This window comes from Corvus kubaryi, unplaced genomic scaffold (genome assembly GCF_017639235.1).
Source record: "Corvus kubaryi isolate FWS band 111438036 unplaced genomic scaffold, C.kubaryi_AGA036_p1.0 37385, whole genome shotgun sequence".
NCBI lineage: Eukaryota > Metazoa > Chordata > Aves > Passeriformes > Corvidae > Corvus > Corvus kubaryi.
The window spans coordinates 31,773,740-31,798,106 of record NW_024581127.1 but is presented as its reverse complement, the minus strand read 5'-3'; the positions used below and the strand labels follow the sequence as shown (position 1 = coordinate 31,798,106).

General features: G+C 41.1%; 1 protein-coding gene across 8 annotated transcripts in view; it reads left to right on the top strand.

Moving 5' to 3' along the window:
* Window positions 1–24,367, top strand: part of FAM135B (family with sequence similarity 135 member B) — a 271,697-nt gene that overhangs the window by 168,295 nt on the left and 79,035 nt on the right. The window contains exon 2 of one of the 8 annotated variants that reach the window (XM_042036043.1): window positions 6,993–7,136. The exons of the other annotated variants lie outside the window; for them this stretch is intronic. Coding sequence (XP_041891977.1) covers window positions 7,082–7,136 — 55 coding nt within the window. The 5' untranslated portion in view covers window positions 6,993–7,081. The remainder of the gene's footprint in view (window positions 1–6,992; window positions 7,137–24,367) is intronic. 8 annotated transcript variants of the gene reach the window in all.

Here is a 24,367-nt window from a genome sequence, read left to right as displayed (position 1 = left end):
GAGATCCACCCACAGCCCCTGGGGATCCACGGGGGATGCAGAGATCCGCCCACAGCCCCTGGGGATCCACGGGGGATGCAGAGATCCACCCACAGCCCGTGGGGGAGGTGTCCGTGCCGGAGCGGGTGGATGCCTGGAGGAGGCTGTGATCCAGTGGGAGACCCGGTGGAGAGAGAGGGCCCTGCTCCCAGGCTGGAGCAGCCTGTCCTTGGAGCACTGGACCCCGTGGAAGGAGAGAGCCATGGCACGGCAGTTTTGGGAGGGCTGTGTGCCCATGGGAGGGGCTCACACTGCAGCAGGGGCGGTGTGGCTGCTGCTCCTGAGAATGGACCCACGCCAGGGAAGTTCACAGAAAACTGTCTCCCGTGGGAGGGACCCCACAGCCTCACAGGGGAGGACTCCTCTCCCGGAACAGTGGAAGGAAATCTCGGTGATGAACTGACCAGACCCCCATGCCCTGTCTCCCTGAGCTATCTGTGGGAAGGAGGGAGGGGCTGGGGAGGGAAGGTGTTCTAAGGTCTTGTTTTACTTCTCATTATCCTCCTCTGATTCTGTTAGTAGTAAATTCACTTTGCAACTTAAGTTGAGCCTGTTTCACCCTTGAAGTGCTTCTCCCGGTCCATATCTCACTCACGAAGCGTTCATAATTTTTTTTTCCGTTTTCTCTCCTCTGCCCAGCTGTGGCACGGGAGAGTGAGCGAGTGGCTCTTGTGGGTGCCTGGTGTGGGGCCAGTGTCAAACCATGACAACAGGTATATTGTCTTTCTAGAGATATGATAGATAAACTGAAAGTTTGTCCTGCATCATTTGAATTCAGTGTGAATTCAGAGCAGTATCATGTGTAACTGGCAGCTCTAACAACTCATATTCCCTTGAGGAAGGATATATCAGAGGCAATAGGACACACTGAAAAGGGGTCTAGAAAACACTAAAAGATTCTGCAAAAGAGGCTCATGTGCTGGATTTATGTTAGCTAAGCAAGAGGTAGAAAATGGAATGTTTTCATAGAATCATTTAGTTTGGGAAAGCCCCCTGAGATGACCCAAGTCCACCACTAAATCATGTCCCTCAGTGCCACATCCACGTGTCTTTTAAATATCTCCAGGGGTGATGACTCAACCAGTTCCCTGGGCAGACTCTTCCAGTGCTTGGCAAACCTTTCTGTGAAAAATTTTTTCCTAATATACAATCTGAACCTCCCCTGGCTCAACTTGAAGCCATTCTGTTTGTGCTACCACTTGTTACCTGGGAGAAAAGAGGAACTCCCACCTCACAACTTCAATGCAATTGAAGTCCATTGATCCAGCCTGAATAGATCGCTTTGTGGAGCCTTTCTACCCTCCAGCAGATCAACACTCCTGCCTAACTTGGTGTCATCGGCTCTTTTCTGCTGTCATCTTCCTGTTTTTCTAAAAGCTGCTTTTTACATTTTTTAAATAGTTAAGCTCCTAAAAGAAAGGGCACAGGCATCTTTGTTGAAGGCTGTGAATCACCAGTTAAGGGATGATCTATGGATCTAAAATGCGGAAGGGAGTGAGGGATTATATGAAGGAGCATGCAGCATGCCTGTATCCAGGTGTTGGAGGGGCTCCCCAGTAACAAGATCATTTATTGTGATTTTCATTTATCTCAGCCTCTTCTATCTTACTTTCATATTTAGCAGGTAATTCCGCACTAAAGAATTTGTTACATAACCAAGGTGATAATAAAGTGTCAGCAGCATTCACAATGAAAGACTGGTGTCTAGTAGGAGCTAAATTATTATGATTTCAGGAAGGGGCAACTGTATTTTTGTATGGGGACTACATTTAAGACTTTCTTAAAAAAAAAAACAAACTTATGGATGGTGGATTATATCCCAGTGTTCTGCTTGGCAAATCATTATGGATTACAGACATGCTGCAGGGAGTGATGGGTCCTTGAGAATACAGGTGGTCAGGATTTCATAGTGACTATGGGATGCAGAACATCTTAAAAATTAGGATTTAAGTATCCTGAGATCTATAGATGACAGTTAGATGTTGGTTTAAATAACAGTTGTTAATTAAGAAGTCAATATTAATTCATTAGAACATATGTATATATACTCTTACCAGCTAGAGGTAATAATAGCTCTGCCCTGGGGAGTGTGTCTTGCATGATTTATATATTAGCTTTCTAACAAACCTTATTTCACCAAGCTTTCTATACCAGCAGGAAACAGTTATCTTGTAATGATATGTTAGGCTATATTCGAAGGGCAGGGAATAAATCATCTGTAACCTGAGTTATGGCTGTGAGGTGGAAGAAGCCTTGGAAATCTGTGGCTAAGGGTAAAAATAATCTTATCTAAGTGCTGAAATCTGTGCTGTGGGTGTCTCTACCTAAGCTAATCAACCAGTCTCCTTTTATAGCCAGAGGAGAGAAACAGGTAATTTGAGGGAGTAATTTAACATACCTATTTTAAGATTAGTTGAATCACACCTATTTCTGTCCTTTTACTATAAAAGAAGTTGCAGGAACTTTTGCAAAGACACATTTCTATTTTGCTTGTAAAAGACTTGGCACAAAAAGGCTGTGATTGCAGCCTGTGCCTTCATGTATGTATGCAAATTAGGCAAGTAATAATAAAAGGTAGGAGAAGTGACATAGTCAACACAGAAAGAAGATGGTGCTCCTGTCTTTCCCAGCAAATAATCAAAGATGGCATCTTGATTAAGGATTTTACATTATGCTCCTGAAGGGTTTTCTCAGGGTAATAAATAAGAGAAAAGAGAAGACTCCAGTGTGATAACAACTTTCTTATCCTTTTCTTAGAAATTCTGTCTGGCACTAATTGAAAAAAATCCACTGTATTATGTAAAAAATGAATTAACATTTTCCTTCCGTAATGGCATTGTAATTTATTAATTGAAAATGAAATTGTGGAAGTGGGGTAGTTTGGTATTTATATTTTGTAAGACTAAAACTAATGACTATATTTTCACCATAAATTTCATAAATGAATGAAAAATATCCTGGGAAATAGAAGCTGGGTTTGAATTTTGACAAACCGGGAATTTAATTTTAGGTTCAGCAAAGCATTCTGTACTATTAACAGATCTCTAGGACATTACTCTGTGGTCAGTACCACTGAGTTTACACTATGTATGAGACATGACCATAAACTAGAAAAATTAGAGAATTTTCTGTGCCTTCCAGTGTATATATAGGCCTTTTACAAGAATTTGCTTAATTTAGTATTCCAGCCAAGGAGTACTGGTTGGTTTAATTTCCCGTTGATATCACTGACAGGGAGTGCTCTGAAAATTCCTATAGTCTAGAGGTTAAACCAGGGAACACAGACAGCAGGACAAAATGTGTCTTATCTGTAAAATGATGGCACTGCTTCAGAGATGCAAATATTTATATAATTTAATAACCTTCCAAACATGTAAGATAAGTAAAAGCATTCCAAATAGCTAGAGACATACACCCTCCAGCAGCTGCCTCAAAATATTCCATCTGAATAAAAGCTATGTCCCAGGTAAGACAATGATGCCACAACAAGAGGGAGAAGTTATGCTGATTTGCGCATCAATTCTTTTAGGTCCAGAAAAGGCCATTTTTATAGCTATTCTGAACTGCTCTAAACCTAAGCCATAGAGCTTTAGCCAGAGCTTTGTGTGCAGGGCACAGCTCCAGTAAGTGAATTGTGACATATCTTTGTAGAAGTATGTTCAATATTAATTTTAGAAGAGGCAGGTGGTTTGGGGCTATTGTTTTTGGGTTAGGTTTGTCATTTGTTTCAGTTTTTCTTTTCCATTTCCACTTCAGAGGAAGGATTGTCCTGCTTTGTGTGAATAACTTTTTAGTGGAAACAATTGGAACATTCACTGCATTTCTAGCAGCTGCAGTCAGAGACATATGATGTCCACTCTTGTAGCTTTAATTAGTATTCATCTACTTTTTCTTTTTTTCATTGCTAAAATAAGCTAAAAAATTCAGATATAATCAGTTAGACAGGGCCTTTAGCCACATAATCTAGTGAAAGATGTCCTTGACCACAGCAGTGAGGTTGGAATTAGACGAACTTCAAAGATACCTTCCAAATCAAACCATCTTATGAGTCTATGATTTTACGCATGAATTGCCATGATCAGACTGAGCAAAGAATATGGATTTGAATTTTGTTTTGAATTTCAATTATGTTTGTAATTGCCTTATATACCCATTAAGTGTGTGAAGAATGTGTTAACAAATTGGTCCATTTATGTTGGGGCCCTCCCCCTGCCGTGGGGTCCTGGGAGAGGGGCCCTGGGGGGGAGACATGGGGTTTCCCTCGCCCCTGGTCAGCCTCCTTCCCCATTGGTTGTTTTGAACGGGCAAGAACCCTCGGGTCCCGTGATTGAGCAGTTCCTCGGCAGACCTCCGGCCATGCGGCTGGAGAAATAAACATCTCTCTGAAACATCTATCAAGAATCGGTCCTTATGTATTTCTTTTCCGCTGGCCTCGTTGTTTGATACGCGTGTTGCAGTATCCCCACTGTAACAAATGGTAGAGAAATGCTGGCAAGACACCGATCCCTAAGGACAGAAAATTCATGAGTAAAAACCACTCTAGATCTTTCTCTTCTCACCTTGGTTTGGATATTCTCTCTAAATTATGGAGGAACTGTGGAAAGACTCTTGGCTCTCCGAGCTGCATATGGACATTTATCTTAAACTTGAAAAGATTCTTGAACAACGATTTGTAAATTTTAGCTTGATTCAAGCTCAAAAAGAACTGAAACACTTCCTGGCATGGTTGTTTAAGAACTTTTTCTATGTTTCTTGGGATTTAATTCTTACCAAAGACTTTTGGAATACTGTTTGGACACAGTTAATTTTTGAGTCAAAATATGTGCCAATGGAAGATTATTTTCGTGAATATTATTTAATTACCGAGACTGTTGAGCAATGTCAGCTGTGTCTTGGCGAAGGGAAGCATGCCTCAGAGTCTGTGTGACCCAGGCCACATGGACCGAGCGCTCTGTGAGCAGTAGCGAGGCAGTTCCTGCGCGCGGGCAGAGCGGTGCGAGCTGCAGTGTCGGCAGCAGAGCGAGGTGCGGCGGGAGCGGGGTGACCCGGCAGTGCCTGTCTGGCCCCACGCAGCGCGTGGTGGAGCGAGCCCCGTGAACGCCTGACCAAGAGGGGCGGCGCATGGGCAGAGGCCGGCGGCGATGGCAACGCGGGGCCGCGCAGAGCCCAGACACGCGCTGGAGCAGCGCCGCTCAGAGGGCGCGGAGCAGCCGCAACGCAGGGGCCTGGCCGGGACATTGGAGATGGCGAGGCAGCAGCCACGTGGGACAAGCAGCCACGACAAACACTCAAGCATGCGATAGGAGAAGTTGTAGCAACAAAATCACAGGAACTGTGAAATGGTACAATGTAAAAACAACTATGGATTTATAACATGAGATGATACAGGGGAAGACTTATTCATCCATAGAACTGCCATTAAAAGGAATAACCCTAAAAATTACCTGCAAAGTGTAGGAGATGGGGAAGTTGTACAATTTGATATAGTTCAAGGAAAGAAGGGTTTACAAGCAGCAAATGTTACTGGGCCTGGAGGTATTCCAGTCAAAGGCAGCCGTTATGCACAAAATTATAAACAATATCCATCCCAGCAACTTCCCCACCCACAACCTACTTTCCCGTTTACCCTATACCCAATATGAGCCCTTTCCTAAATTTACCCCATCCCCAGTTTATTCCTAATCCATTTTTCACCCCATGGTTTCCCTATACAATTCCCTTTCCCTACAACTTCTCTCCGATGCTGAGGGGGGAAGGAAAAGGGAGAGGGAAGAAATTAAACCCTCTCCTGCCTCAGTTTCCCCACAAAGCATGCCCAGAGAGTCCTGTCTTCCTTAAGATGTTCCACAGAATCTGTTTGGACCTTTAAAGACTCAGGAGGGTGTTGCTGCCTGTTCTGAGCTTCCCCTCCCCCTCCCAAAGACACGTGCTCCTGCCCATGTGCTCCGAGCTCCTTTGTTCCAAGCGCGGGCAAAGCCAAATGTAACTCAGACTCTTCAGCAGTGTCTGATTGGCCGCTCACCCCGGGTCCGCCCCCAGTCCTCCCCTTTCCCCTTCTCCTAATAAAAGATGGTTGAGGGGAGGCTCCGCGCTCTGTTTCAGCTCAGCTACTTTCCTGTGAACATCTCTGGTTGTCTGTCTCATTTGAAAGCTTCTAACTGCAGGGAATTGAGCGAGCAGGGAGCTATATTTCTCCCTCTTTGCTTCTGCTGATGGTATTTGCTCTGCAGCTGATTCAGGTACCGATTTTAGAGCTACTAAAATGCTAGATCGCCCGTGCTACCTCTCAAGGCTGCTCGAGGCTTTCTAAGGCATTGAAATACAAGTGCTAGCCGGTATAAAGCTGAAAAGATACCTTCCACGGGAGGGTGGCTTGTTATGTTTTGAAACTGTCCTTGTTGTTTTCAATGTTAAGTTTTAAATCTCTTTTGTTAAAAATAAACAGGTGAAATGTCGGGGTCCCTCCCTCTGCCATGTGGTCCTGGGAGAGGGGCCCTTGGGGAGAGACACGGGGTTTCCCTCGCCCCTGGTCAGCCTCCTTCCCCATTGGTTGTTTTGTGTTCCCCTGTGCGGGCAAGGACCCTCGGGTCCTGTGATTGTCTCAGTTCCTTGGCAGACCTCCGGCCACGCAGCTGGAGAAATAAACATCTCTCTGAAACATCTATCAAGAATCAGTCCATATATATTTCTTTTCCATGGGCCTCGTTGTTTGAGATGCGTGTTACAGTTATCTGCACTGTAACAAACATTTAGGCATAAGAACTTTTTCTGGAATCAGATTGTCCTTCAAGTGCTTACATTTAAATCTGATGTTTAAATTGAACATACAGGTGGGTGTGATGGTACAGGACTGTGCCTAGATGCACTGGTCAGCCCTGGCACTGGACCATTTGTCCCAGGGGGAAAACCCCAGTTTTGCTTTAGTCTTTGTTGCCTGGTATCCATTTTCACAGAAAGTGAATCTGGTTGGAATGACAGCCTTGAGCCACTTGCTGCCTACAAGACCTGATCTTGCTCCCTCTCTAACAAGAAGATTGAGGGAATGTTTGGGAAGTCAATGGAACTTCAACAAACTGGGCAAGAGGCAGAGGCCCGAGGTGAGTGACACATCAGGTACTTGTGCAACATATTGAAGAATAGGAGAATGATTCAGACTCTCTTCATCCTCTTTAGACTTGCATTCCCTGTTGGTGTGACACCACAGAGCCTGCGGCCAAAGCTGAAACTCAGCACTTCCTTTCCTACAGATTTCACATGCAGCAGTAATACCTGTATGTTTATATATTTTCTTAAGTACCCTTTTTGCCTTGGGTTTCATACAAAGTTTTCACCCCTTTCATGAATTAAAAGCCTGAGCAGGTATTTACAATTTCCATTGTCTTTGCACTTGCAGAAATGATGGGATGTACTTGAAGCACGATAACAAGCCAAATGCCTCAAACAGGTGCAAGGTTTGGGCAAACCAAACCACATTTTGTTTTTTTGATTTCTTCCTTTCTATATCTAGGGTCATGTAAATTTGGGTCTGCTTTCTTGTGCCATGAACAAAAAACTTTCTCCACCCCATAAGTAACCTAATATTTGTGAATACAACCTAATCTGTCAGAAGGAGGCACTGTTTGCGGTAACTGATGTAAAATCCTGTGTATAAAATGCTGATTTATAACTTAAAACTTACAATCAATCCTGTTATCTTAAATAGATCCTGCTTATTTATTAGATAAGCTGCTGCTTAAATAGCTTATCTTGTTTGATAGATTGGGGAAGAATGTTAGGAAGACTCATGGTTTCACCTTGATTTTAAATTATGTAGCTGGTAGGAAAAAAATGATGTAATAGGAAACAGGAACTAAGGAAGTTCAAAATTACATACTTGGCTTTTACAAACAGGTGGTAAAAGCTCACATTCTACTGCAGATGATGTGCAACTTACTCTTCCCCTTGCATATCTGTGTGGGAAGTCATAATGAGTAGTAAAATTTGCTACCACAACCCCCTCCACTGGTAAGATTATAAAACTCCCTGAAATTACACAGTGCCCATTTAAATGTTCCTCCGACGGCTGCATGTAAAGTGGGAGTCCATTGGAGTAGCTGACTCACTACATCTTTCTGTGTCAGAGTAGAAAGTGATAAAATCAGTCTCCAGCAACTCTGGGCCATAATTTTTTTACTCTACTATTGTAGGCTATAACTTCGAGAGATCTGTTTCACAAGAGTATTTTATAATGCTGTAGATAATGTAGAAAGTGTAGCATGACAAGAAAAGCGTGTAACTGAGGGATGGTACTCTATCTTCTGGTTTTTCATCTTAAAGGAATGATATCGCACATTACCTAACAGGCATCAGCTTTTAGTATTAAAAGCTAATACTCAAACAAAAAACAAAGTTAATTAGAAAAATCATACTGGATATAAAAACATTATCCCTTAAGAACAAGAATAAATCTTTCTCATTATGTTAGAAGAAACAGTTATGAAATTGTTACTCATATTTAAGTCCCCGAAAATTATTTCAGGATTTGTTGCTGTTACAAAAGAATCTCAACTGTAAGCATAGTGTAGAGAAGATTCCTGTGTTACTGACATTTTGTTTGGTTAAAGAACACACAAAAAAAGGAAACATATGTATATGCCCAACAGTCCACATCCAATCCCCTCACTCAAGCCAGTGAATATCAGAAGCAGAATGCCAGGAAAGAACTTACCAGAAACAAAAAACTCTAAGTCTTTGTAGCATTGACCTATGTCTGAGTGGTGTGTGACAGCTGGAGGAATTGAGGACCCATGAGGATTTACCAGTCCTTAATTCCTATGATTGCTGGGTTCTTTTCCCCAGCTCTGATCCCCATATGTGCAATGGGATTAATTGTAGCTGTATCATACGGGTATTGTGAAAATTAATTACTTAATACAAACAGCTTTGATTTTTTTGGGGATATGTGACAGTGCAGGAGAGTAGATAATTATCTACGGTTTTGAAACATTTAATGGTTAGTTCACATTTTAGGGAGTAAAGCAGTGGATCTAAAGACGGAAATGTTTGACCTACTATTTCTACTACACACTGTGTAATGAGTCGCAGTGATAACAGTAATCTGGGAGTCTGTTAATGTAATTAAAACCACTGACTTTTCTTCTAGGTGGGAGGTTTTTAAATGTGTCTGACGTCCTAAATGGAAGTATGCTGCAACTTCATCATGATGCCATGAAGATTTTTGCCTTTTCTTTTATACCCCTGTTATACCCCTGTTATACCTTTTACAACTTCTGTATTCCTAGTGCTTTTTGCCTACATTCTTGGACTTGTTTGTTAAGCTAAGAGACTAAACATTTTAGAAGCTTCGTAGCTAGGGATCAGTGTGCCCCAGACCCCAAGGTCCTCTCCAGAAAATATTCTGTAAACCAAGATAGAACCATCCAGGGGAAGGTTCCTTGGGGAGGGGGGGCTCACTTGAACCTCTCATTGGGGAATCTTTGATAGATATGCTAATTAGTAAAGCCTATAATGTTATACCCAATGTTGGGGGGGATTAGGAGACACGGGAAGAAGAGAGACACAGAGACACAGGGAAAGACTCGGTGGGGTACATCTCGATGCATATGACCTGGACGTGTACACCTAAGGATCCTTAAGAATAAATACCAAGGTAAAATCCCTTTTCCCCTTCTGACCGTGTATGCCTCTTGATTTTAAGACCAAGAAAAGGCATCAATCATAGCTGCTGTACCACATCCAAAATTAGGAAAATAATTCTGATGGTGAACATATTTTTCCTTGAACCTTTACACATTAACATGTCAGAATTTACTAGTATGCTTCTGGAAAATCTTCAGCAGTGAACGAACTTCTGCTTTTGACAGCCAGCGGCTCTGGAGTTTCATCAGTTCTACGGTCCTTCACGGCAAGAAATAAGGGACAGCATGGCAGAAGGTGTAGGCCCTCAGCACTCCAGTGTGGGTGACACAGGAAGGGAGTGGAGGGAGGCTCTAGGACTTGTTCTCTTATTATGTGTAAAGCAAAATATAAAACTACTTCTTTTACTTGCCCACTAAAACTACTGTCATTCACCTACACTCCAACATGGGAGACTCCTCTGAGAGAGTCTGGTGTGTGATGGACACCTCTGGATCCAGGTCCAGAAGATGAGTCCCATGCTGAGCACAGATGAATGCAGAGCTGCCTTGGAGCTCAGGCTGACACCCCATGGGAGGAGGCTGCACTGCCTCACTTGCTCCAAGACCCTCTATATCCATCAAAGCTTGGGTACACAGCTTGTGGATATGAAACAGACACCAGCTGAGATGAGTGTGCAGTTAAGGGCTGTTAAGAGGAAAGGAGTTTTAAAACTCCAACACCAAAAATCACTTCCCCTACCAGCTTAGTTGCATCCCTTCTGCATAGTACATGAGTAGCACAATATATGCAGCCGGATACTACTTCAGTGGAAATTTTTCTTTTTAATACCTTTTCTACCTTAGGGCTGCTCTTAGTCAGATGACACCTTCCTGTTTACTGGGCAATGCTCTTCAATTTTCTGGGAAACTTGACTTTAATGCCTGTTGTGTATAGAGGAAGATGCATATTTATGTCTTCAGAAGCATCAGGGCAAACCAATTAAAATGCGGGGGTGAAACTTTTAAACACCTGAGATACATTGATTAATGATATTTGGTATTTTCTCATTAACAGCTACTAGGTCTTGCCACTTCTGCATAAGACTTTCCATCTGCACATCTCAGCATGTCTTGTTACTGTGAGTTAACTCAGCTTTGCGGCCAAGCTTTTGTGAGGTAAACAGGAGCTTATGTCTGTACTGCCAAGCACAAAAATATATTGAAGATCTTTAGCCTGGCTCTGTCCTGGTGCATTCTGTGACCTAATAAACACCTTCCCTGAGCTAACTTGCCTCCTGAGAGCCTGCACTTGTGCTAAATGTCTCTTTGTCTACACATTTCACATTACTCATCCTGCCTCTTGCTCTGAGAGAAGTTTGCTGGCTCTTACCTTAAGGAGGATTGGTACCATTCTCTCTTGTGCAATTATTGGTATAATGCCAAATATATTTCCCATAATTTTCACCCCAAAAATACCCACACAAAGTCCTGCACAGATGTTGGCCAATGATGATATCGTTTTGCCTGCAAGCCTTCTCAGGAGATGGAATACCAGATGGTATAACCAGAGGTCAAGTTTTATCCAGGGGAATAATGGAAACTACAGAGTGAGGTCTCTCTGAAACTCCTCTCTTCCCCTGAATAGTATAAGGTTTTCCAACAGTATTGGTGCTTTGGTGAAGGGGAAGGTCTCAGCAAGTTCAGCCAAGTTGTGCTGAGAGTACTTCCAGTCATGGAGACTAATATCATCTCCTAATTTCCTGGATTTGTCTATTTATGTCAGCCCATCTGTTATCGCTCATCTCACACTTCACCTAGAAGCCATTTACGAAGGTGAATATCACTTAGCTCTTTAGGTTTGAGTTTTGCATATGTGGGGACGTTTTCTACCATACCCCTGACAGGTATGAATCATCTCTTGCGTCTCTGTCTGCTGGTCTTGGCATTGGATTCCCAATCTCGGGAGGAGGAATGAGAGCTTCTCACATAAACTTAGCAATAATTACAGACTTGGGTGGTCTTGGAGTCAGATTGAGGAGCCTAATGTTGTAGTGCAACTTTCCCTCATAAGTAACACTGGAAGGCCTTCCTTCCCCATTTCTGAAGGATCAGGTTTAGGTTACAGTGATTCCTGCTATTAGGTCTTGATTTCTTGCCTCTGCTATTAAAACAAAAATCGACTGAAATTAGTTGCTTGCCTTGCCTGTGACCAAAATGAGACAGATCCGACCCTAAAGATTTTGTTGAAGGCTAGTGGGTGCAACCGAGGGGCAGTGCCGATATGAGGTGGATCTGGAGAATCTCATCAATAGTCTCTCAGAAGTATGTGGAAGTCAGGATTTGAGTTTTCCCCATGTGACATTTTCAAAAATATCAAGGGTTAGTTGCCTCTGTCTTAGGTAGTGGAAAGTAGTGTAATAACTCCATTCAAACACTAATAAAGTAGTATTATATTTGTGGGAGATGAAAAATCTCTGCTACATACAACAGAATAAGGATTTCTGTGTTACTAGACATAATAATATGTGATTGAAAATACACTCACCAGAGTTAAGAGGCTCAAAGCTTAGATTGGAAGAGACTACAAAGGATTTCTGACAGGATCCAAGGAAAGACTGTGTGGTTCTGTACTAGTGTTACACACTGGAAGCAAAAGCAAAGGTATAGACTTCTATAATTAATTTCTCTTGTTTGTGGATTATAATTGGAACACTGTGGGTTTTTTCTATTTTTTTATTTTTTGTCATTGAATTGAGTTTTAGGTTTTAATGAGACCAAATTAAACTTCAGCTTTGAAGTGTCAGTTTTTGAAAATAAACTTCTTTTTGGTTTTTGATTTCCAATAATAGAAGTTTCTACAACACTAGGAAGAGGGGAAAAGGGAGTTCATACTGTTGCTGAACTGTGAAATGTGACTTCTATTTCCCACTCTCCAATGCTAGGCACTTAGATGAAGGTCTTCAATATCCCTCAAAGGCCTAATTTACATTGACTTAAGTTGAATACTCCTGAGGAAACAGACCCAAGTCAAGCTCTGCCTCAGTTTCCCTGCTTTAGAAGAGACATGAACAGTACCTGCAATTAGCACTGTGAGGGGTAAAGGTGGAAAATTCACACTGTGAAGATGTAAAGGCCATAAAAATGTTCATGTGATGCATTACCTCCGAGCCATTCAAAAATTTTGGAGGCTTTCATGTCATGTCAAAGAGATTTAATGTAGAATGTTGGTCACTGTTTATGTTGACGGTGCCTGGTTTTGGCAGCACTTAGCTGCAACAGGAAATTGAATGACTACACACAATGAAGGAAGCTCTTTGAATATTATCTAGAAGTGGTATTTCATATTTTTATTGTTGTCCTTTTGGGATGAAGGGGAAAGCCCATTTAAAATTTTCCTCTTTTTTTTTTTTTTTTTTTGGTCTGGGTAACCAGTTCTTTCCCCAGACTGAAATGAAAGTTTTTTAATGTTTTTCTTCTTTTTAATTGTGAGCCAAATAGAACCAATAGAAGTTATCAGGAACTTCACCTTCATTTACATAATTGCTATGTGGAAGGGGAAATTGGCTTATGCAAGGTAGCTGAGACTCATTAGTGACAAGCATCTTTAGGAGAGGGAGGGCTCCTTGCATTAGTGTTCAGCTGAAGGTTGTGGGGGTATCTGAGGAGACGTATTCCCGTTATCCAGCCAGTTAATGAAAACTCCAGTGAATTGAATGGAATCGAGGGTTTGCCTGTTTCTGTGATGTCACTTGCCTGGTGATTGCAAACAAAATCCTGATCACTTGCACAGCAAAAGAAGATGGTGAATACACATTTGGGGAAGTGTAGGAAGAGGTACTTTGTTTTCATATAGGGTGATCATCATAGCACTTAAATAAGTGCTTTGTAGTGTGAGTTGTGATGTAGAATATACTCATAGATAAGCAGGATAAAACCCTCTCCTGGATCTTCAGGGCTTTAAGTCCATCAGCAGCCTGGGGAAAAGGGGGAATGCAGACACATGAGGCAGCCAACCTATTCCTGCACAGAAGTTTGATTGCATTCACTTACACTTCTTGATTCAGATGGCTGCTCCAACATGAAGGACTGGGTAAAATAGTATGTTGGTGGTGATTTTGGACAAATGAGAAATTATTAAATCCTATTTCACCAAAAAGTTTAAGAAAGAGCAACATCTCTATGGGAATTAGTCATAACATACTTTATACTCCACTGAAAAGATTATTCTCCGCTGACCCAAACCTCACATTTAAGGCACTGATTTTGATATCACTCCCATCTCTGCCAACGTAGCTCAGCACAGGCCAAAGGGACCTCAGCAGCGTCCTTGACTTAAAAGGTCAGAAGTGGAGTTAAGTGAAAAGCTAAAAGAGAAGTAACAGCTGTGACAGGATGAGTTGGTCAAAGTGTCTCTTCTTTTTCACCAGATCCTTGCTGCAAGCCTTGAGACAAACTGAGTGCAAGGTAGACCTTAATATACAACTGCTGCTGAAAGGGAACAGCATGAAGGGAAAAGCCATTCTCAGCTAGGAAGGGTTCAGTCTTACGAAACTTCTTAGATAATTGTAGCAGGAAAGAAACAAAATCATTCTAGTAGGCAGTTTTTGTTTTTTCAGCTCTGCAGGCTTGAGTGGAAAACCATCCCTTTTTGGTATATTTTGAGAGAGTTCCCAGAAGTGACCCAATGGCAAATGACTCGAGAGCATTCTCAAGCAGGAAAGGCACAGCTGCACTGAAGAAAGAGCTGCCATTCCAGCACAAGCTCTCTTCAGAGGTGCTGACCCAGCTTTACACGAAATCATCTTGAAACTGGTGCACATGCAGTTCTTGCCTGACAGAGCATTTTCTCAAAAAGACATCAAAGTCCATATTAAAAGTATGAAAGAAAACCAGTTGAATCTGAGTAATTTCAGCCAGAGAAATGAAGAAAATGGCAACAAGATTAAATAAACATTTATCAGGTGTTGCTGTTAGTGTGCTTTAAATTATTCATCCAGTTGTAGAAATCAAGATTCAGTCAGCTGTTCAGCTGTAATTCTGGCTGATTTAGACACAGTTTCTGCAGGATTCAATTTTGGAAAAGACCTCCTTGCCTTTATACTATGTAGAATTTCAGCTGCAACTAAGAAAAAACAGAGGAAGAATGTTTTTTTTTTTCCAAAGAAAAAATGAGCCTTTTATTTTTTTTTTCCAATTACTTAACAGATTACTTTTCCAAAACTCCTGAATTTCTGAAAACCATCTCTTGCTCCAGAAAGGTCTGCTGACTGAATAATGCTTCAGAGAACTGGGAGACCTTGCCCAGATTTGGGTATAGAAGAGTACTGGGTGATTCTGTGTGTATTAATGATCCAGCTTTAGGAACATGAAGCCAGGATTTTAATCCAGTCACTTGTAATTTACTCAAAACCCCAGACCAAGTAACTGATAAAGCTGTAATAGTTGTGTCTACCTTCAAGTTTAGTGCTGAGGTCATTGGAACAGGGTTAGAATTTGGCCCATGGCTTTATGCTGTCCTCAACCCTGTACTTTTTAAAATACATTGAGGAGCACAAAATCCTCTCAAAACACTGGTGTAAACACCTTATCTGACTGTGCTTGTCTCATATTTGAAGTTTATTTAGTTAAGGGGTTTCACAATACCTCCCACTGTCACCTTCCAGCTCTGATCATTGCTACCAGGGCTGGCTCACAAATAGGTAGAGAGTTAACAGGATGGAAAATCTTGAAAAATCTGTCTGCAAAAAGTTTGTCTTTTTTTTTTTTTTCTTCATGAAATGTTCCCCTCAAGTCTTTAAATTCCCTTTATTAATTTTAAATAAGTACAAGCTAACTCTTAGTCTCTTCCCCGTGATTCATATCCATGAGCTCTTACATGATTTCCCATAGCTCTCATTTTCAAGGACAGCTGACCTTGCATGGACATTGGCATGTGGAAAAGCCTTACTCAAAGTGCACTGTAATATTTTTCTGCATCTTAATATCTGTAAAACAAGCTTAACCTAAATCACTATTCCCTGGGTAATGGAAAACAACATCTTGGCTTAAGGCATTTGTAAAAGCACTGAAAAGAGAAGAGACATTGTTTCTACTGGATTTGAATCTTACCCTTCTTTACATGGGTAGTTTCCTAATTAGTTCAATATTGGGCTGGCAGTGTGTCCTGTCATTCAGGAGGGCCAAAGGTATCCTGGAGTGCATCAGGAAAAGTGTGGCCAGCAGGTCGAGGGAACTGATCCTGCCTCTCTACTCAGCCCTGGTGAGGCCACACCTGGAATATTGTGTCCAGTTCTGGTCTCCAAGGTACGAGAAAGACAAGTGGCTGCTGGAGAGGGTCCAGTGGAGGCCACAAAGATGATGAGGGGTCTGGAGCTTCTTTCTTAGAGGAGAGACTGCAGGAGCTGGGCTTTTTTAGTGTGAAGAGAAGACTGAGACTCAATACAATCAAATATCTCCAAGGTGGGTACCAGGAGGATGGTACCACACTCTTCTTTGGTGGCCAGTGACAGGATGAGGAGCAACGGCCATAAACTAAAACACAGGAAGTTCCACCTCAGCATGAGGAAGAGCTTCTTTACATTGAGGGTGGCAGAGAACTGGAACAGGATGCCCAGAAAGGTCATGGAGTCTCTGTGGAGACATTCAAAACCCGCCTTGATGAGTTCCTGTGCAACCTGCTCTGGGTAACCCTGCCTTGGGGGAGTGGACTAGATGATCTCCAGAGGTCCCTTCCAACCCTAACAATTCTGTGATCCTGCAATTCTGGGAATATTTTCTACTTAGGATCTCCAGTATTTGTTCTTCTCTCAGACCTTCCTACCATTGAATTCTCTTTAACTACAGCAGCAGAAATGATAATTTTTTCCCAAAGTTGTCATTTTAATATATACTATTCCTACTATCATTCTTTGGGAAAGAGTTTAAAAACTAGGAAGGGAGCTAGCTGTAAGCAGCTGCAACACAGTCTCTCCTGTTGTCTTCTGTAAACTTTGTAAGAAGGTATAATGCCTCCAGGAAATGGACTTCAATTTAAACCTTGCAAATCATGTCCTGAATATTTTCAGCTTAAACTTGTCTCCATGGGCTGCACTTGGAATCGTCACTCTCAAAATTATTGGGAATGTTGATGGATAAATTTAGACAAAGAAAAGTATGATTGTCACTAGGCAAAAATATCTAAGGAAATATTGGCACAATTTATCCTGTGTGGGAGCCATAAAGGACTTGCATTCCAGGCTCAGCAGTATTTCTCAGCCAAGGTAGGTACAGCAGCTGAAAGCAGTGTGGTAAATACTGAAGTAACATTCAGCTCTCCAAGTGCAAACTGGTTAAATGGGAGACAAAGCAAAGGAGAAGTTAATAGGTGGGAAACTGAGGCACAGAGCTGCCTCATTATTTGTTCCGTGTCTCTCAAGAGGATAGCACAGGGATCCAGATCTCTCTGGAGATCTTAGTGCTTTGAGATCCCTTCCAACCCAAACCATTCTATGAGTTCCTTCCCAGCTTTGCCATTGATTTTCAGGATTAACTTGAGCAGCTGAGCATAACTTTGTGCAAGATTACTGTCTATAGTGGCTATAAGGCCTTTTTTACATCTTTGTTTCACTTGGAGAGGTAAAGGCATTTAAAATTTTGAATGCAGGGTAAGTCATATGAGATATTTTGGATCAACAGGATTTAGCCCATTTCAATTATTTCAATTCAAAGTCTTAGATTTTTTTTTTTTTTGTGGAAGGCAGGTGGGATTAGGTTCAAGGCACTTTATTTTATGGTGATTACTCCATTTAAGAACTCACTGCAGAACTATGATGTGTATGCAAAGTTTATGCCAAATAAAACCCAGACTGCTCAGAAAGAAATAACAGATCCTTTTCCTGAGTGACCCTTAACTCAGACTGAAGGCAATGAATGGTCTTACAAGAAAACAATCCAAAGAAAGAGAACAGCTAATGATACTTTTGGCACATCACAGGAAAGGAGAAAAGTAATGCAGTTTAGTGAAAACCTAGACAGAAACCCAAATGGCTCTTGCCTGACATGCTTTGACAAAGAAGGATCAGTCTCTTGCTGATTTATATCTGTGTGATACAGACAAAGATTGAGGATTTCAACTGAGATAATGTACATAACAAAAAAAGTTAAAAAAAAAATTAAAAGTAAAAAATTACCAATGCAGTGACTGAGGTTTATGGAATCTAATTGGAGAAACAATGGAGAAGCAAATAAATAAGAAAAAACCAAACTATTGTATTTTTGTACTGAGCTGTATAGACAGCAATTAAATCACTAATCAGGCAAGAGTTGGCTGACCTAGGAAAGGAGCAATTTCATGTCTCAGCTGAATAAGAAGTTAAAATATCTGCTCAAAGGCATATTTAAGGATACAAAACAAACAGAAGAACATTCTGGGTTTCAATTAAATTTATGGCTTATGGAAACAGTTCCTGCGATAGGTTAGCAACATGGTTTACTTATTTGGAAGCTACTTCAGAAGGATATTTGCTTTACTTTTAACAGAAATTGTTTCACACCAAAAGGAAATAAAAATCGTTTTTGTGTGTGTGTGTTAGTAGTTAGGAGAAATTTTTACTCCTTTAGCCTCTTTAGAAAGCACATAAAATAGTCTTTATAGAGCTTTGCTTGAGTATCTAAGTATCTGACACCTGTCAGCTTCAAGGTTGTGATGACACTTGTGCTGAAAACATGAGGACTTGACACAACTTACCTGTGTTCTGACTCTGCCAGTCTCCATCACATTCACTGCCTTTCTGGAGGCTTGAGACACCTTGAGAAACCACTGCTGTACATGTGAAATGTCTCCAGAACAAGGAATGTATTGTAATTTGTAGAAGGAATTTGCATCAGAAGAGCAACATCTAATTTAGAGCACATTATCTTGACCTGGGAACTTGTAGAGTTCTTCCAGCTTTTTATGGGCATGTGAGGAGCCGGATGTGTTTCTACCCTTTCTCCCATTGTATAAAAGTACCAAATCTAGTGATCAGAATCAGAGACCACCTGGGAAGTAGGATCAGGTCTCTCATGAATGAGCAAGGGATCTGTACAGGTGCAGTGGAATGTGGAGGAAAAACATCATATGGAGGTATCCCTTTGCAGATGTGGGTGTGACAAACTCACCTTGGACGTCACACTGTACATTGAACTGGCAGGCTGTAGAATGAAAGACCCTCAGCTGCAGCAGAAGCAGCTACAGCTGAGAGATCAGGTTTCTTGTATCTAAATTAACTCTGAGGATTAATCATAGAGAAGATATGAAATACCTCATTACTGGTATTGTCCACAGAGAGGAAAAAATCTGTAGGGCCTTGAAGCCTTTTTTGTGTATTTAGTGATCCAGAGTTGGTGGCTTCTTCCAGTGGAAGTCTGAAGTCCTTCACTCTGAATCCTCAGGGTTTTATTTTAGAGTGTAATATTAGGAACTACATCCTACCTCTGACAAATCAGATTTCTTCTCATATTTTTTATTAGACTGTCACAAAATGTTTTCCATGTTCAATACAAAGTAATTTACCCTCTGAGTAAAGTGCAACTGGCCAAAGTCCTGAAGATAAAAGCTTGGTGAATGTACAACTTCCATCTATCACCTTCTTGAACACAGGAGGCATTGAAAAAGCACATTAGGAAGCATTTAGTTCCCAATCTGTACCATTAAAAGAGGACTTGACAGTGTTACAGACACATCAGGGAAATCTTTAATTTCCAGTTTCACTTAAGATCTGGGATTTTAGCTCAGGACTTTTTTTTCTGAATCTGTAGCTGTTGTGTTGGTGACATGGTGCCAGATACACTGTGAGACACTGGGGGAATAACCAGTGGATTAATGCAATATATATGCTTGTCTGTAAAGTACAGATAGTCACACTTTTATATATGCATTTCAACTCTTACATTTCTGGACCTCTAAACATTTGTGGTTTCCCAGCTGCCAAAGCATTATGTGAATAGTGGTGAGAAAAGTGGAAGAGAATCTTACCACTGGTAGCCAGAGGAAAAGACTAGTTGGAATGAAATTCTGGAAGTGATTTCTTTCTTCTGTGTGCACCACTCATTCACACAAGGAGGTTTTGGTGATTATAATGGGAAATAACTCTCTACCTGATGGGTGGAATTAATTAAAACCATATTATTTTAATTTCTCTTTCATTTTGTTTTCTTTTATTAATCTTAATTTCTGCTAGAATAGATCTTAACTTCCTGGAAGGTCAGTACAACAGTCTGAAATTGCCAGAGTCCTGTGATGCTGAAAGAGCTATTTAGTGTTTGGGGTTTTTTAAAGGCACTTCAACTCTTCATTTGCCATATTTAGGACTGGATTAATTTTTATCCTTCAGTGTTTTCACATTACACAGCAATGCAGAATAACATTGACACTGGAGGCAGTTATTCTGCATTTGCCTGAATGGTACAAATTGACATTTATACAAATGGACATTTATACAAATGCTCATTGGACATGAAAGTGAAGTCTTGCCCTTTTTGAGCTCATTAGGACATATATTGTTCTCTAAATAGGCTAGAATCTCTCTTCCAGAATTTAATTTTAGTATTGGATCTATCTTTGCTCCAGTTCTTCAGTGCTAAAAGCCAGGTGATTTTGTGACAGGGTTGTTTCTTTCCTCTCTTTCACTCACTGCAGCAGCACAGGGGCAGTGAAGGAAAACCCAAATCACCAAGAGCTCTGCTACAGAATGTGTCAGTGGGTATTTATTAGACACAGTCATTTTCTGTCCCAAACTCACCCCAATGTGCTTGGTGGCAGATGTGCTTTGGCTCTTACTACTTCCCCAGCTTCTTACGAATAACTCCTATGTCTTAACACAGACATGAGTGTGACAGCTGTAACTGCTGTGTACCTAAGTCCAGAAAACCAGAGAAAGGCAACCCTCTTAGAGCCTGATTTGGAGGGATTTTTATCAAGGAGAAATGAAAATTCCAGCTGAAGTTTGCAACAGTTGCCACTATTTGATTAGTATTTGTGGAGACCTATAATTAGCACTTATTTAAGAAGGCATATGGCTCCAACAGATGGTAAAGGAAAAAAAGAAAGTTAGATAAACAGGGATATTTGCACTAGGTTTTCTGATCTTCTTTGCTTGTATTTTGCAGCACAGTGCTTGCTTAGTTTCTGGCAAGACGGCCTACTGTTCATATGAAGAATACTTACATGTCTTAATTTTCTCTAAAAATACCAAAATAGTGTGACCTGCAAGTATTTAAGAATTCCAACAATAGTAGAAGACTTGAGATGACAAGGAAACTTAGAAAATCTGTTCTTTTTTTGTAAGGATTCTGAGCAAGAACCAGCTCTGCTTGTGAGGTTAGTGGGAATTTCAGATAGTAAAGGCCAAGGAACAAGACAGCATGAGGATGGGTGGGTGAGGGAGATGGTCATCCCTGAGATAGATTTGGGTTATGTTTATGGCAGTACCAACCAGGATGTTGTATGCTGTAGAGATCACTCCAATTACAGGTAGGTGGATTACAACTAGTCCAAACAGATTTGAAATGCTTTGGGGAGACCTCATTGCAGCCTTCCAGTACTTAAAAGAGAGAGAGAGACTTTTTACACACATAGAGATAGGACAAGGGCAACAGTTTTAATCTAAAAGATGAGAGATTTAGATTAGATGTTAGGAAGAAATACTTTCTTTCCTGTGAGGGTGGTGAGGCTCTCTGTACAGGCTGCACAGAGAAGTTGTGGATGCCACATCCCTGGAGATGTTCAAGGCCAGGTTGGATGGAGTTGAAGCAACCTGGAATAGTGGAAGCTGTCCCTGCCCATGGCAGGGGGTTGGAACTAAAGGGTCTTTAAGATCTCTACCACCCCAAACCATTCTGTGATTTTGTGATTATTTTATGATACTCTCTCTACCTGTTTATTGTCACCCTCCCTGTTCACCACTGTTTAATTGACTGTGTGATTTCTTCCAAGTGGCTCCAGGGCAAGACATGTAGCTGGGTTCAAACTGCCTTCTGCTGGGATTTACCAACAGCCGGTTTTCCACAGAGGCATATTCAGAGAGATCACATGAACTGCTGACACCACATGGCTGTGTGGGCAGCAACATAAGGTTCGTGGGCAGGAAAGTTTCAAAATGTTCACAGATCATTCTCAAGTGAGTGGCTTGCAGTGCCCTCTCTCCATCTGTGCACGAGTGACCTGGGAGAATGAACCCATCTGCCTTTAAAGGTATCATCTGCCTCTGGGATTTTCCTGTGTGGAAACACAAGTATAAAGGCTATGACAGGCTTCTTGTGGCCATGAATTAGGCTAAAATAGAAATGTTTAAGTGTGCACTGTTATTTATAAAGAAATATTTACAGTAAAGCTCTTTTTACAGCTGCAGTATCTTGATTTCCCTACATTATTGAAGAGCATCTCTTTCATTAAAGCAAAACTTAGCAGAATCCTGCTTTTCCATTTATCTGAATAGCAGCATAATAATACTGCTTTTCCCAGATAGCAAGAGAGATTCAAGAAGTTGCCAGCATTTGAGTAATTATCTAATTTCCAGTGCTGTAGTTATAAAGACATTAAAGAGGCTAGATCTGAAGCTAGATCTGTTTTCCATATGGATTTTTCCTGACTGTATAAGCATTCCCTATTTATTTTAGATCTCTGACACAGTGCTCATGAAACTGCAGAGAGCTAATTCTAGAGAGAGCTGGTTGCAAAACTGAAGATGTCCTTCTAAAAGGCCGGGAGTTGTAATTTTATATTTAGAATTTAAAAAAAAGTATTACTTTCTTTGTTCTCTGCCTTGCACTGGGGATAGGAAGCAATGTATTATTTTCAGCAGCAGCGTGTAGTGACTGAATTGTCACAGGTCCTCCTTCCTTACTTTGAAAAAGTAGTAACTAATATTACTTTTATGGGCTGCAGAATAGAGGACAGAGTTCATGTAAATCCTGTCTCTGCTCTTCCTTTGTCAAACCCAGAAGTTAAACTATAGTAAAAGAAAAACATACAGAGGGGTATAAGTGTGTTGTTTCCCCCTGAAATTCTCATCATTCTGTAGCCAAGACCTATAGGTTTAAAAACAAAAGTTGTGTAGGATAAAATTTGCTGCGCAGGAGGTTTTAATGTGTTTCCTTTGGAGAAACAAATTTTTCACTTTTCATTTAAGTCTCACACTCCTTGTTGTGTGGAGAAATCTAACACTATTAAAAGTTATTCATAGTAAGATAGTAAACTTTAAAATAAACCAAAGAACGAATTCCAAGGCTTTCTTCATGCTTCTAGTACCTGTTGGAAGCAGAGCTAGAAAGTAATGTGAAGTGAGGTAATGAAGGATTTTTTAACTTTCCTTTTCTAGCCTCTCCAAAGCAAACTGTCTTTCACTCATGGCTTTCAAGGTATCCTTCTATCAGAGGAGCATTCCCTCATGCACTAGTTCTTCATTAAGGGCTGTGCTATGAGGAATTTATATGTTTTCAAGCCTTGAAAAAATAAATATGAACAAACCTCCATTACTTCTCAGAGGTTAATACTGCTGGGCAAATCTGGGTTTGCAGACTAGGGTGCTTACCATCCTTGAAAAGGTTGTTGGTTGATATTCATTCCTTCTTTGGCAGGTAGAGACATCATGAGGAAGCAAAATTAAAATTGTAATTATGGAAAGATTCTAGGTGGCGAGACTGGGGCACTCCAGTCACTGACATGGCAAACAGAATGCAGAGGGCATACGAACCAGCCAATTCTATTGCTTTGCAAACAGCAAGGGCTCATGTTACTCTGGTGGCTCTGGGAAAACCATTCATCATCAAGTTGCAGCTACACCAAGACTTTGCCATTTCAGAGTCTCTCCCTGGCAGAAATCAGAGGTTGAGATATGCATGTGTCATTGTTTGCTCCATGGGAGAGTTATTGATACAGAACAATCATGAAACTTCTCAAACCATTTTTATAGCAGTTAAAAAAATGAGTGGAGGGTTCAAATAAAGGAACCTTGAAGGAAATTGATATAATTTAGGCATGATGAAAGCAGAGAAATTATGCTATAAATGCTCAGAGTTGAGAAATGTGTAATTTGGATTACCTGGAGAAAACAATTGGGATAATTGACCACTGGAGTTTGGGAGGAGTGCTACTCTATCTGGTGTGTGTATTAGGATCACAGAAAGTTCAGGGGAACAGTTCTGACCTTCAGAATATTATCACCACCTTCCATTACTTTTCCCTAGAAATGTTTCCCTCTCCTCACAGTAATGGGAGTGGTGTGAGGGTTCTCTTGGGGGAAATGACACAAATGAGAATATTTGAAAATCAGGAAAATTTGAGTCCCTGTCACAGCTTTGCACCAGCTGAGGGATGCTGCCAGTCTGGCCAGCAGCACTTTCAGCTGATGCACCAGTGGGGATTTCAAGTAGAAATGTCAATTGTTCTGGCATATCACACTCCTTCAAAACACAAATAGCACAACAGTCAACAGAAGATGATTATCATTATCAACTTCATCAAATTATACCTACTGCCAACACTCAAAGCTATGGTTAAGTGGGTTTGATCAGTGGGTTTGACACATATTTCTGTATAAGGCTAAGGTTTCTGATGGTGTCCTTCAGGTTACAGTGCTTTTTCTAAAAGATGTTCAAACACTTTCTTATCCATTGCTTACTTCTTTCTCCATTCTTCTCATCCTCTCCTCTCCTCTCCTCTCCTCTCCTCTCCTCTCCTCTCCTCTCCTCTC